Below are 14370 nucleotides of genomic sequence, written 5' to 3' on the forward strand. Positions count from 1 at the left end.
CACTAGGATCCTGAATGCGTGTCTCGGAGACATAGTATACATCAATGTTACGAGATTTCGGAGTCCTAGCCAAGGATGCCTTTTGGCCTAGTGCACGTACTGTAAAGGCTACAATGCTTAGTTTGGAGTGAGGTTATGGTAGGCTTGGGACAGTATTTGACGAACTGGAACTGCTGGTCATGATGCAACCTTAGAAGGAATTAATGAGCTGATAGTCAAGATAGGAAGAATAATAAGAATTGAGGAGGGTAAATTAGTATGAGTACTGTCAGAGGTATGAGGGCAGTTATTACTTACAGGTTGCCCACACGATGGAAGGGTTGTTCTAGAGGTACCTGAAAAGGAAATTGTGTTAAGGTTGGTATTAGCGACTCGACAGAGTGACCGCAGTTCACAAGGAACAACTGCTTAAAACCGATCACTCACGAACTTTATGTGGGTAATTTTTTTGTTAGCTCCACACTTGTTGAGACTTTACTTTGGGAGGCGGATATCCGTGAGATAAGATGAGGTGTGAACTTTTAGGGTCGACATTTTCTAATCCTACCCTTCTTTTGTGTAAAGGCAGCATCACGGTTATGCTGGTTGTCTGGTAAAAATACCTTACTGCTGTCACACCTCTGTGCAGACAGCAGTACGACTTCTCCCTTGAACTTTGGGTTTGCTGCTTTTAATCTTACCACTCTTCAACCTACCTGTATGTTATACTAGGATCTTGAGAAACGGGTGTTCCAGCCAGTACAGCCTGATTGGTTCATCACGATGGTCAAGCCCGACCACCATGTCAAAGTAGCAGCAATGGTCGGGTTACTATTTACATACTTTAGATGATTATTCACACACTTCTTATTACGGAATTTTTAGCGTTCAATGTGTCAGTGAGTTTACTTTCCCCAGTTTTGACCTACCTGGAGTATTTAGACATTTATTCAAGCAATAGTTATTCTTTTCACTACATGTAAACATGTTATTATACTAATAGGTGATAATTTCACCTAATATGCTTACCTTTCAATGCTGCATATATTTTGGTAGACATTTGTCCTGATGATGTTGTTCAGAAGAACAATGAAAGCCCCACAATCAAACCATCCAGCTCAGAGGAAAACATCGCACTTAAATCATCCACCTGGGCTACAAATCATCTCCACCATCCCAAAATACTGCAAAAAATTTCATTGAGAGTTTGTATGCTATACATGTCGTGGACATAGCAGAACTAAGTGGTATTTATCCGTGTACGCTATTACGTGACCTAATAGACTAACATTCCCACTGTTTGTCATAATGGTCTGAGACGCAGAATTGTAAGAACTTTTGGTATCAAAACAGCCTATGCAACCAGAGTGCAACGCTAATATTGGATATCTATTATTCAATTTTTACTTCATAGATCTTGGTTAGTATGTTTCCAGCCATATTACTGGAAAAATATAGTTGTTTGAACAATGTGTCATATGAAACATTCATAAAAAGTAGTTTATTCAGAGTGTAGGTCACGTTTCAAACTTCAATTACACGTTCAGTCAGTCAATCAGCTAATTATTCATTCAGAATACACACACACAAACACTGATCGGTTTAAGTTACCATGCTACATCCGGTGAGCGATAGGAAGATATCAAGATAAATAACAGAGTAGTAGGAGCAGCTGCGGTACTAGTGGTAATTAAAAAAATTAAGCAGACAATATGGGTCGAGAAGAAGTACTTAATTTGTCTAATAAAAAGTAAAGGGCAATTTCAAGACCCAAGATCTAATAGATAACGAGTGAATGGGGCTGTGCCATTGCAACCGACTACGTCCCATTTTACTCAACATCTACAACTGATGATGAAGACAATCACACTTATTTAGAGATTAGTTATGGTTCCAACTTTGATTTTACTGCCATTTTTAGGAAGTCCGTTGAGCTATATTTTATTGTTACATTGGCAATAATCTAGGAATTTACAGTTCAGTATTATCAATAGCCGTTAAGAGTAATTTAATTCATTCACACTCTATGATTATACCTTGAGTAATTGTCAGATTAAGATAGTTATACAACAAATGAGTAATTGAAACGAATATTCTAATAATGTTATTGAACTCTGACAAGTATTTTAAAGTTGATATAAGACTAAATTTTCCTAGACAAAAATTTTAGTTATCTTGCTTTTCATCGCACTACTAAAGGTACCATATCAGGAAAATCATATTGGTCTTCGTCGATCCAAAACGTTTTCTGGTGAACAAATGTCAAGAAGATATCAAGTATGGTTGCTATAACAGTTATTCTTTTTATGAAATCGTTTTTAGCATTTGTCATTTTATTTTATGTCGCCTAAAAATTTAACTTTAAAGCTCAATAGGCAGCTAAATCACTAATAAGAATAACACCATATGACAGTAGGCAGTGGCCATATAATATTCCACATCGACCGGAAGTGAAAATCACTAACCACCGGAATCCTATCAACCATTTTTGTATTGAGGTCTGTTAGTTGTAGGTACGACATTATTAATGGTCTTGGGTGATCTCATCATAGAAATATTAAAAGAAAGCTAGAAAGCAGTAGGATGGCTTAAGTTCTAACCGATATAGTTATCTTGTCTTATTTAATTCGGGAAGTTTCTCTGGCTGACATCTGTTGACAATCACCTACTTGAATAGAAATCTCAGTCTACCTATTGATAAATAGTACCAGAATGTATGACCGAGGTTACGTTGTTCACTCACCTCAGTCTAAGTCGTTATCACTGAGATATGCTTGGAGAAAATTATTCTCTGTAGGCTCGAGATATTGATATTGGTTAGTCACTAGCTAGTAACTGATCCTATGATTATCTAGTCCCTAGGGCTGATTGAATACTGTCTAGGGACTTTACATCATGTTCACTTTGTTTTGGTGTTGACCATGTGGTGACATTACAAATTGTACACCTGAGTGATATGGATTATAACGCCACGGTATGCGCCAATCCCTTCAAGATTGAAGAGACTCGTTGCTGACAAGTGCTTTTTAGTATTAACCTTAAGTTTAGGGTATCTTACCAACAACTTCAATCAATTTAACATCAAAACATGGTGCACATGATGTTGACTCACTTAGATTACTGACCACATCACAACTTGGTAGATGGGATTCAAATGGTATCAAGGACTAACACAATCATGTTTAGTGGTCAATGATCAATAGGTCAACTGACAAACGTTTTCTCGTAGATTAAGACTTGTTAACAATTTATGTCTTCAAATTAAGTATGAGACCTGAACTAATTCTTTATGGCAGCGCCTAACGGTCTTATATTTGATTGCTAAAAAGTTACTTAGGGAGCGGTTATAATAGTAATCTAAGTTTTATGACGCCAAATCATCCAGGTATTCATTGTTTTAGGACCAATGAACTGATACTAATAGATTACTACCAAGATGAAGAAGGACTATTATTGCTTTCAATTTGCACTAAGTAAATATCAAAAGACTGTATGTTGCGAAACACTTAATTTACAATTTATTGACGTAAAATTATGATCATTTGAAAAAAATACATGCAGCCATGAATATCAGCAACGTAGCTGACTTCAGGCACAATGAATACACGAATTTCAAAAACCATTTAAAAGCCAAACAGAAACCTAGACTTTTTTGTCACGCTAAGTGATTCATTTACAAGTACTTTGAACTCACTATTTGTTTTCAGTGATATATACATTAATTAATAGATTATTACATGTGGTTGAAGCAACTCATTTAAAATTAATAGATCATAGAAGCAAGCAATACTTCAGGAGTATTTACTTTGCATTAAAATCTTCGCTTCATCTATTTGCTAAGATGTAATATCAGTTTATTGCTTTGTGCAACATAAATTACTTAAATCAACAATGTTGGGCAATTTATTTTCATCAACAACCAATGAACATCAAGGTCGGTAGGATAAACTGTTATTCATATGTACAGAGTTTCCCATAGCTCATTAGTATGTAAAGTTTGTAATAATAAAGTCATCCAGAAAGATAATGGTTAAACCACTGTTCTCAGAGAGCACAATCTCATTGAAACCATCTTTCTAAACTACAAACCATTTCCATGATTATGGTTTAAAAATGAATGTAAAACAAGTGTATCAGCGTTAGACTGTAAGTACACACTTGTTCAACAAATCTTCATCGCTTCTGTTTTTAATCATTTGAACATATCAACTATATGACATGCTTTTGATCTTCAATTTGATAAGGAAAAGAACTCACTTATTTGTTTCTTTTAAAATAGGATTTTTCATTGAGACGATTGTTTTATGCCCATTTATTTATTCCATGGATTGATCACGGTGTAGGTCTCTATAACTAGATGTTTTAATTTCAATTATTTCATTTCTCATGAGCTTTTCTAATCAATGGCTGTAGTTGTCTTTAACGAATACTTTGACTCAGTAATAATATCCAATCTCTGCAAAACTGTTACTAATTTAATGACATATATATGTTCTTTAGTTTATTGTTCCATGGTTTTGTTTAGTAGTGATCCATAGTGGTTAAAATATTACCCAAGACTTCACAGATAACTTGTTTATATTGTTTATACTTGAAGTAAGTTAACCGATGCAAAGAGAGCATGTATTTTAATGTTAGATAGAAGTGATCGCTAGGGAACTCTGAAATTAAGTTTCGTGCTATTTGGTGCTTGTCAGCAAGCCATTTCTCCGATGTATTAAGAACTGATACTTCTTGTAGAATTCGAACTCCAAACACTCACTATCACGGTTAAAGATTTTGCTAATGAGCTATTGGGGCTTTGATTGACTTTCTGTGAAACTGGGATACTTACATTGATTAACAGCCGGAAAACTGCCAGTGTCATGCTTATCTAGTGTTTAGTGTTGATCGATCAGTCCTACTAGGGTTACGGATGAGCCTTATTAACAAGTCTTATCTGCCAGAAACTGTAGATATAAAGCTTGCTACTAATCCCCACTGATCACTCAACATTGAAATAATATTGCTTGCGACGTTCAATAACTTGGACTACTAACTGCATTGTACCATATTTGGAAGAACTTGATTTGAACTCAGGGTTAGATCAACATACTATTAACTACTCTTAAGTGGTGAATACTTGCAGAATATGCGTTTCTTGTAGATGAGATAATGCGCTTAGCTAACAAATATGCAGAATTCTAGGTATATAACACTTCATGACAATCTAGCCTAAATTAAAATCTAACAGCTACCAATGCTTTCCTATTTATATATATCGTAATTTGCTAAACTTAGTACAACGCCACCGCTAATGTGAACCAATGTTTTATTTCAGTTAATTATATACTAACTTATATTTAACTTGAAAACGCTTTTTACAGAAACATTATTTGGTAAGTGATTATTCGCTGAATTGTACATGTGTTGTTTACCTAATACAATGTTACATTGTTCACCTCGTGCCACAGTGAAATGGTTTCACCCTGAAAAACAACTGGTTATTTTATTCTACTAACAAGCATTGTTTAAATAATTAACATTTAATTTCTCAGGTTATTTTCTTTACTTACTTGGATGTTTTGTGAAAAGATTTGAATAGATTTAACTGTGAATTGATATCACGTAGAAGAACCATTAAAAACTAAGAAACATTAGACATTAGTCATATCTTGATTTGGTACTCTTCAGTTGTAGGAATTAATAACTCCACAAGGGATCGAGTCTAGCGACTTCAAGGTTTGTGGTAAGATAGTCATAATCAGCATGGAGCTCAGCACGGATTTGAGTTGGCCTGAAGCGCTATACTAAATGGGGATAATGAGACTAAATAAATAAGATAAATGTCAGGTTAGGTCGAGGCAATTATGGTAGCACTTGTGGTGAGATCATTTAAGCATCGACAATATGGTTCGTGAAGGAGAATAAGAAGGCAAGTATGAAGGAATAATTGAATAGTTAAAACTCGACACTTGTCTCATCGTGAAAGATTATCACTCATGTCAGCCAGCGTCTCCAGTAGCTGACTATGATTATCGCCCGAACCGTAACACGATAATCTACACCTGACAAGGTGACTCAGTTCAGTAGTCAGTGATTTCATAAACTGTTACATTAGCTTCGTTTGGCTACCCTTAGCTTCTTCTGCTTCAGATAATAATACATTTAAAAATAGTCTGAGTTCAGTCATACGTAACAAATATCACAATAACCTCAATCGATGGAGATTCACAATTTCACCGACTGATATGTCCGATTTACCTATTGCTGTGCGTCCAACCATCACATCGCTCGCTCAGTAATCTCAATATGCTCGAACAATGTTCCGAAAACACTTATGACCATATACATATATCTTCTACACCCATAGATTATTCAAAAAAGCATGATACCTTTAGGTTACTAAGAATGAATTTCAAGCTAAAATGAAATAATTTACATGGCTACTTCATTTCAATAACACTACAGTTGATCTTAAGTCTCAACGGAAACTACGCTTTTACATCTTACGGCCACTAAACCACTTTTAAACTCTTTGAAAATTTATTGACATGTCATGAAATGACCTTTTATGAGACGCCTTAATTTAATTAAAAACGATTAGAAGTTGACTTTTTTAAAATCTGTCTACTATAGATGATATGAAAAAAACTAAAACGTGTTTTCAGTTTATTTATTTGATTATAATGGCGGCACTTGAGTATAGGGTTTATAATAGATAGCCGGTTAAGTATGATATACTATCATGAATATGAAACGTAACAGGTATGAGTGCAAGATTTAATTAAATTGCAGTTATTTATTTGGTAATATCTTATCTTCACTGGTAACATGTGATGATACTACTGAGTAAATAATTCTGAAGTAAGTAGTTTTATGCGAGAAAAATATACCAGTCGATGAGGTTGTGAATCTTAGTTGACGGATATTATCGATTTATTTGTTAGAAATGTTAAGTCATCGTTTATCATCGATGATTAATGTATACTGAAGAATGGATCATCTAGATAGAGTATAAGAGTGTAAAGACTTATAAAACCATTTAGTCTAATTATTTACTGTCGTTCTGAATCATTCAAAAAATGGAGAACATTATTTATGGGATTTTCAGGACATTAGAAATTAGTCCGAGTCAAATAGGTTCAGAACTAATCTCACACCAGGTAACCAATTTACTTTTCTCATCATCCTTTATAAAATCTGTAACATCTAACCCATTGTTTGGTTTTACTTCAATCCATTCCCTTTTAGTATGTTTTAATATCACTCCGTACTCATTTTCGTTTTCCTGTTCCTTAAATATGTGCACTTTTGTGCTAAACTCTAAGTGAGCTAGTCTAGTTTTCATGAAATTGAAGATGGCTTGCTTATTCTAAAGGTTTAAAATATTTTCTCAAAACACTATATACGACTTTTACATTTCATAAAGTAGTTTTCCAAACAAAATGGTTCCATTTAAACTCAGTGTTTTAAAAGTGTTCTGTTTAATAACTACATTTATGTTCCCAGTTTTAAAGAGTCGAAAAAACCCATTACATTACTCTACAAAATATAGGCAGTTCAGCAAAGAAGATTTTCCTTTGGATCATGTCATTCGATGAAAGTGAACAATCTTATTTACATTCACTTAGTATTGTTTGTTTGCATCTTCCCATTGATGTTTATGACTGCAACTGGTCAGTCTCTTATTAGCCATATGTACATAGTCTGCGTATTGCCTTGATATAGCCTTAATTCACAAGCATTATAAGCAAAGATGGATAGTGGGTAGAAGCGGAATCCAGGACGCGCGTTTCGTCCTATTTGAGACTCGTCAGCCTGACATACCCTCATCTCAGCGTTGATGTTCACTCTGGGACTCGAACTCAGTACCTTTCGCTTCAAACGTCATCGCGTTATCCACTCAGCTACTGAGTCCTGATAGCGACTTGCTTGTGCAACGGGATGAAGTTTGAAGTTCAAAATTTACACTTCTAGTTTGTTTTATTCAATCTTATTTCAAACATAAAGATTTAAAATTACCTGTTTTTTTATTGTTTGATCCATTAAGATCTTGATACGTTAACAGTTTTTCTTGTTATCTGATTTACTAACAAAATGAATAGTTATATTTTCTCATTCACTTCTGTTAACACATGATCTTTCTGACTTTAAATTTTCTATTCGTATACTTTTTAAAAATGCTGTTTGTTTTGCTTGATACCTGATTGTTTTTAAGGCTGTAAACTGATTGACAACTAGAAAGCTATGTCACTAGCAAGAAAGATTCGATTCATCATTAAATATCTTTCTTGTTAGAAGGGGTTTTGACAAGATTTAGTATTTTCATAGTTTCAAGCGTGATTCAACTGAAGCTCGATCACCAAGGAAAACTTGGAAACACTGGACGGTCGTTTCGTCCTACTGCTGAGAAGTCCCACAATAGGACGAAATGGCCGTCTAGGGCTCCCAGGTTTTCCTTGGTGGTCTAGCTCCAATCCACTCACGCTTGCAACTATGAAAACTTTCTTTCTGTTTATACCCTACTAGACTAACAGTAGCAATAAAAATGATAGATAAAACTCAGTGAAGATATGAAGAACTTTCAAAAATTACTATTCCATAGTATTGAGTGTAATATGTTAAATCAACAATACGTGATTCATTCGTGAAATAATAATAAAATAATGAGAAAAAGATGATTTGATGAAGTGTCTACTGAAGTATTTTCTTTTAAGAAAAGAGAAGAAAAGTGTAATTATTTGTACGTGTGAAAATTACAAACTAACATGTCTACATAAACAGATATTAAGTAGGTAGATAAGTAAGTAAGTAGGTAGGTAGGTGGGTAGGTAAGTAAGTAAGTGAGTAAGTAAGTAGGTGGGTAAGTAAGCAAGTAGGTAGGTAAGTACACAGCTTACATCCAAGAGAAACTGATTTTTAATTGATTAGAATGACTTCAGTGATAATTAGTAAGATTTTTTTTTAAGTTTTGCAAAGTTAACTCATTTTAAAAAAACGTGTCATTAAAGTTATATTTTGCTTAAAATTGGTTTTCAATTCTATCAACAAGTAATACATCATGGCAACTAACAATTTATCCTGTGAACACCATTAAACTTTTCATTTCTTATTCTTCGCGGTAATGTTTACATTTTGTCTAAATCGCTTTTGTTGTTATGCTGGAAAAAAGTTGTTGAAGTGGTTCAGTTTATTATATGATTGATTAAATAGTTCAGTAAACAGTTTCTTTGTCATTTTTGTTTCCGGGTGCTACATTCATTTGAAGTGATATATATTTGACTTTGGAAATTTGATAAGATAACATCATTTGTATCTTTTATTCAAAGCAAGAACTGATGATGTTGCTTAAAATGACAATGAGAATTTAGAAAATAAACTCAGTCAGTCAGTCAGCTACAACGTGAGACCAGGCACACATATGCATCGGTCCAAGTTGCCATACCTCGTTAGCTCAACAAGATGAACACCGAATTCATAGAAATAGTTAATTTAGTGGTGGTAGTATATAAAAGATAGGTTGTATATCAGGATATAGTATAGAAAGGAAGACAGATATGAAGCAATTTTAATCTCAAGGTTTAAGGGAAGACAGAAACTGTATACACCTACGCAGGCCACTGTGATCGATTGTGAGCCATGTCACCTAGAGTCTCCAACCATCGGTTACGATAGTCACGCAGACCTCAACCAGGTAGTCTGCATCTACCAACATGGCTCAGACTAGAAGTTAGTGACTTCAAGCACTGATGCCACGTTTCGGTTTGGCCTCCCCTAACTTTCTTCCAACCATCCTCAATACTAGTCAGTATAGCGCGTCGTGGTAATCGGTGTTCAGGCATACGTAGCACGTGGCCTAACCATCTCAGTCGATGAAGATTCATGACCTCATCAACTGATTTAACATCATTCCCTAATACCCTGTGTCTAACCTCCGTGTTACTTACCCGGTGATCCCAGGAGATGCGAGCAATATTTCTAAGACATCTGTGGTCAAATACTAGTAACTTACGAGTATCTTCTACTCTTAATGGCCATGTTTCACAACCGTAAATTAGAACAGAGCGAATTGCTGCGCAGTATACTCGTCCCTTAATTGATATCCGTCTATCAATTAAGCAAATAAACTAATCAACTCTTAAAATAAAATGTATTTATGAAAGATCCATCTCTATCATTTCATTGGTTTTTCTTGACATGTTGATATCACAATCGTGAATGCGCACTGCTGATGAGTCCCATGATAGAATGACACGGTCGTCCAGTGCTTTCAGGTTTTCCTTTGTGGTCTAGCTTCAATTCACTCATGATTTCAACTATGAAAATACTGAAATCTCCACAAAATCCCTTCTGATATCACAATAGTATATGCTGGGAAAAAAGCCTATCAAGCTAAGAACTAAATCATTTGTTATTTTTGTAAATTGTTTACACTATTTGTGTTTATATTCAAAAAAGAGGAAAAAAGTACTAGTCTTTGATGAAAGTTGACAATCATTATTTAACAGTCTATCTCAATGTGATTTCTTTGAAGCTAACTCTACATTAACCAAATAGTGAATTTTATAGAGTTGAGATCATGAGTCAATTGAAGCTAGATCACCATGGAAAACCTGGAAGGACTAGACGGCTGTTTCGTCCTATTACGGGACTCCTCAGCTCTATAGAATTACTAAAATTTCCACAAAACCCTTTTCTGAAAATAATAAATTCATGAATAACTTATTAAAATCTTTATGTATAGAAACATGTTATGTGTGGTAGGTTAGACAAAATTAGAGATTAACAAATGCTATACAGAAACGTAAAATAAGGTAAGTAAATGTTCTTTAACGTATGTGAATCATTGCTTTATCTCTATGAAAATAAACTTTATTATTAGCTATACAACGGTAAAACTTCGCTTTACCCTATTAGTATCCAATGGAATAGATTTATGTTCACTGTAGAAGAAATAACATTCACAACCATTGTTTTATAAGATGTATAATAGTAACATTTCAATAAATGAACTCCTATCAACATTTTTCAGCATTCTCAGTTGTTTCACTTTTATTAGAAGGGGTTTCTTGTAGAGATTTCAGTAATTTTATAGTTGAAATTGCGAGTCAATGAAAGCTAGACCATCATGGAAAACCTGGAAGTACTGGACGGCCGTTTCGTCCTATTGTGGGACTCCTCAGGACTGACGGGTCCTGGGTTGGAATCTCGTGAGGCGGGATTGTGGATGCGCACTAATTTCAGGTTTTCCGTGGTGGTCTAGCTTCTATTGACTCATGATTTCAACTATAAAATTGTGCAACGCAATATACCGACAATGAAAATAAATTTATCTGAAGAAAATTTTATGAAGGTTGATTTAATTTACAGGTTCTATTTACTAGAAACTAATTGTAGTTTAGATACTATTAATAATCAAATAGAACTGAATGATTGGTTTGTTCAGGTATTAGATCGCTTATCGATTTGTACCCATAACTTAACCAGTAATCAGATGCATGACTTTCAGCTTTACTGGCGAATGTTTAACTGAGAGTATGAATTAGATAAAGAAGCATTCATTGAAATCTTGGACTGTTATAATTTATAGATTTTTTATGATTTTTTTTTCCTTAAAATTTTAATTATTTATATTAATCATGCACAAGTAATATATCATGTTTTTCCTGAATTTTTTTTCCCCAAAATATTCACCTATATTAGCAATATATGGATTTATGCTTTGATTGTGGAAAACGTATTTATCCTGTAGATCGTATATCTACCGGTGAACGAGTTTATCATAAATCATGTTTTCGTTGTGCAACATGTCAAAGGACATTATTGTAAGTTTTGATTCAAATTTTGTTTGTTAAAGATAAAAAAATATTGTTACTTAGTCGGTTTGTTATCATTTTTACATGAGCACGTTTTCGTATATATTTTCAGGGATTTAATGAAAGAGACGGGAATGTATGTATTTCAGTATCCAATAATTGAATTTGTCATCTAAGCTATCTGAGTGACTTCCGCGAAGCTGCAGCTGTTAACTAAAACTTGTGGACAGTAAATATATGAAATTCCACCTAGTTTCAAACGTAAAGTTATATTTATTAAACAAATATTCACGTTTCTATAGGATTCATAACATGGGGTACTTACTGACACTTGTTAATAATGGAATGCCTTGACTTAATGACAGTATTTGTCTGCACGAATCTAGAGGTTTTTCATTAAACTCAATTTCGTAAACAACATCTTACAGCTGTAAAACATAGCCTTTAAGAAGTAGAAAAAATTGTAGGTTACTGGTATTTGATCACGCGTATTTTTTCGGAGCGTTGGTCATGTATGTTGGATTTATCAAGTTATTGATGTCGAGGTTAGTTATTGCGCAATAGGCAACGATTACAAATTGGTTTGTGAAGCTGTGAACTGCTATTAAGTTAAGCGGTTAGAATATGTGCTACGTATGTCTAATCACGGACTACCTCAATGCCAGCGTTGGCTGGAGTGAGAGGTTGTGAGAAAACTAAGTGTGGCGAAACAATGACATGGCATTGGTCCATGATTTCATTGAATGCTGACCTGAGCCACGTTAGTAAGTGTGGACTACCTAATGAAAGTCCTAATGGTTATCGTGACCAATAGTTGGAAACTTTTAGCGATATGTTCCAGAACTGGTCGCAATGATGCAGATAGATCCACCCTTAATCTACTACCAAATCTTGACTTTCACATTTTGTTTCGTACTTTTTTCACATATCATTCTCTCTTCTCTAATTATATTCCCTGACCCCCATACACTTTTGTTGTTACTGACACCATTACTTCTTGGTTATTCATTTTGGTGATTTCACCACATTGTGTCACACTTGTTCCAACTTCTAAATTACTTATGACAAAATTACTGACTGAATGAAACTATGACTCTTGAGGTTTGTCTTGTAAACAGTAATAATCCTTCTATTAGATGAAACATCTTCAGACTAATTATTTTTTAATAGAATTATAGTTCATTAGTTTTTTGTTGTTATATCAGGGGAAATACGCTTCTTTGTACTGTCCTTTCTACCTGTAAAATGTACCGACTTTGATTTTAAGTTGAATTAATGGATAACCAAATCAATTTCATTTTACTAATTATATTAGCTGAGAAATTGGACATTCATTCATTTAGGTTATATAGAACCTATTTTATTAGTGACCTCTCATTATTGTGGTTAATTATTAAACATCTTCATAACTGTCATCATTTCAATTCACAGTTTTCTTGATTAATTGTTTTGTCAGAGGGGGTTTTGTGGAGATTTCAGTATTTTCATAGTTGAAAGAATGAGTCAATTGAAGATAGACCACCAAGGAAAACCTAGAAGCACTGGACGACCGTTTCGTGCTAGTGTGGGACTCCTTAGCCGTGCTCATCTAAGGTCTCGCGAGAATACTTAACCTCTAGATCACTGAACCAACTTCCAACGGTGTTAATGCCTATTGTGGGACGAAACAGCCGTCCAGTGCTTCCAGGTTTTCCTTGGTGGTCTAGCTTCAATTGACTCATGCTAGCAACTATGATAATTGTTTTGTATAATTACTTAGCTACAATACTTTTATAGTATAAAAGGAGATAATAATTTAAATTTCTTGTGAAATAAACTAAGTTTTTCTCACTGAGTCAAATAATATGTTCAAATGGTAACTGTTTGTCAAGTTGTTTTCATGTAACCATGAAAAACAAAAGCTAATATGATGTGATATATATCATATGTTAAAAATAATTAGGTCTAAGACTGATAAATTTGAAGAAATTCATTATCATCACAATGGGGGATTGTGGAGATTTTAGTAATTTTAATAATTGAATTCATTAGTCGATATAAACTAGGACACCATTGAAAACCTGGAAGCACCGGACGACCGTTTCGTCCTAGTGTAGGACTCCTCAGCAGTGCTCATCCACAGTCCCTCACAATTGCTTAACCTCTAAGATCACTGGGCCAGCTTTCAACGGTGTTAATGCCTAACTTCAATGGATCCATGATCTTGCGTGACCAGTAGAGTCCAATGTTTCTCGGGTGGAGACAGACATCTACCTCAGACAAGGGATGAATGGTTGCGCAAGAGCATGCGGAACCGTGGATGCACACTTCTGAATCCCAAACTAGGACGAAACGGTCGTCCAATAATCCCAGGTCTTCAATAGTGCTCTAACTAAAATCGGCTCATGAATTCAACCATTAAAAGTGAAGTGAAATTTATGAACTGCATATTAATTCAGTGATTTGCTGTCATATACTTATTTTTGATTATGTAATAAGAAGACGAAAATTATCAGAACTATGCTTTATATTAGAGTAATACATTTCGAACAATCTGATCACATATATACTTGTTAAGAACATCTATATATAAAAATAAAATAAAAGGTCAACT

The 14370-nt window shown here is 34.4% G+C and overlaps 1 protein-coding gene across 2 annotated transcripts in view; it reads left to right on the plus strand.

The window, feature by feature from the left end:
- The window catches only part of Smp_169700.1 (hypothetical protein), a gene marked incomplete at its 5' end in the record, with an annotated part of 54998 nt that overhangs the window by 4564 nt on the left and 36064 nt on the right, over positions 1–14370 (plus strand). For both annotated transcript variants that reach the window (XM_018799765.1, XM_018799763.1), the window contains 3 exons: positions 2179–2256; positions 5346–5357; positions 11665–11786. In XM_018799765.1, the coding sequence (XP_018651521.1) occupies positions 2179–2256; positions 5346–5357; positions 11665–11786 (212 nt within the window). The remainder of the gene's footprint in view (positions 1–2178; positions 2257–5345; positions 5358–11664; positions 11787–14370) is intronic.

Source organism: Schistosoma mansoni, chromosome 3 (assembly GCF_000237925.1).
Source record: "Schistosoma mansoni strain Puerto Rico chromosome 3, complete genome".
Classification (NCBI taxonomy): Eukaryota; Metazoa; Platyhelminthes; class Trematoda; order Strigeidida; family Schistosomatidae; genus Schistosoma; species Schistosoma mansoni.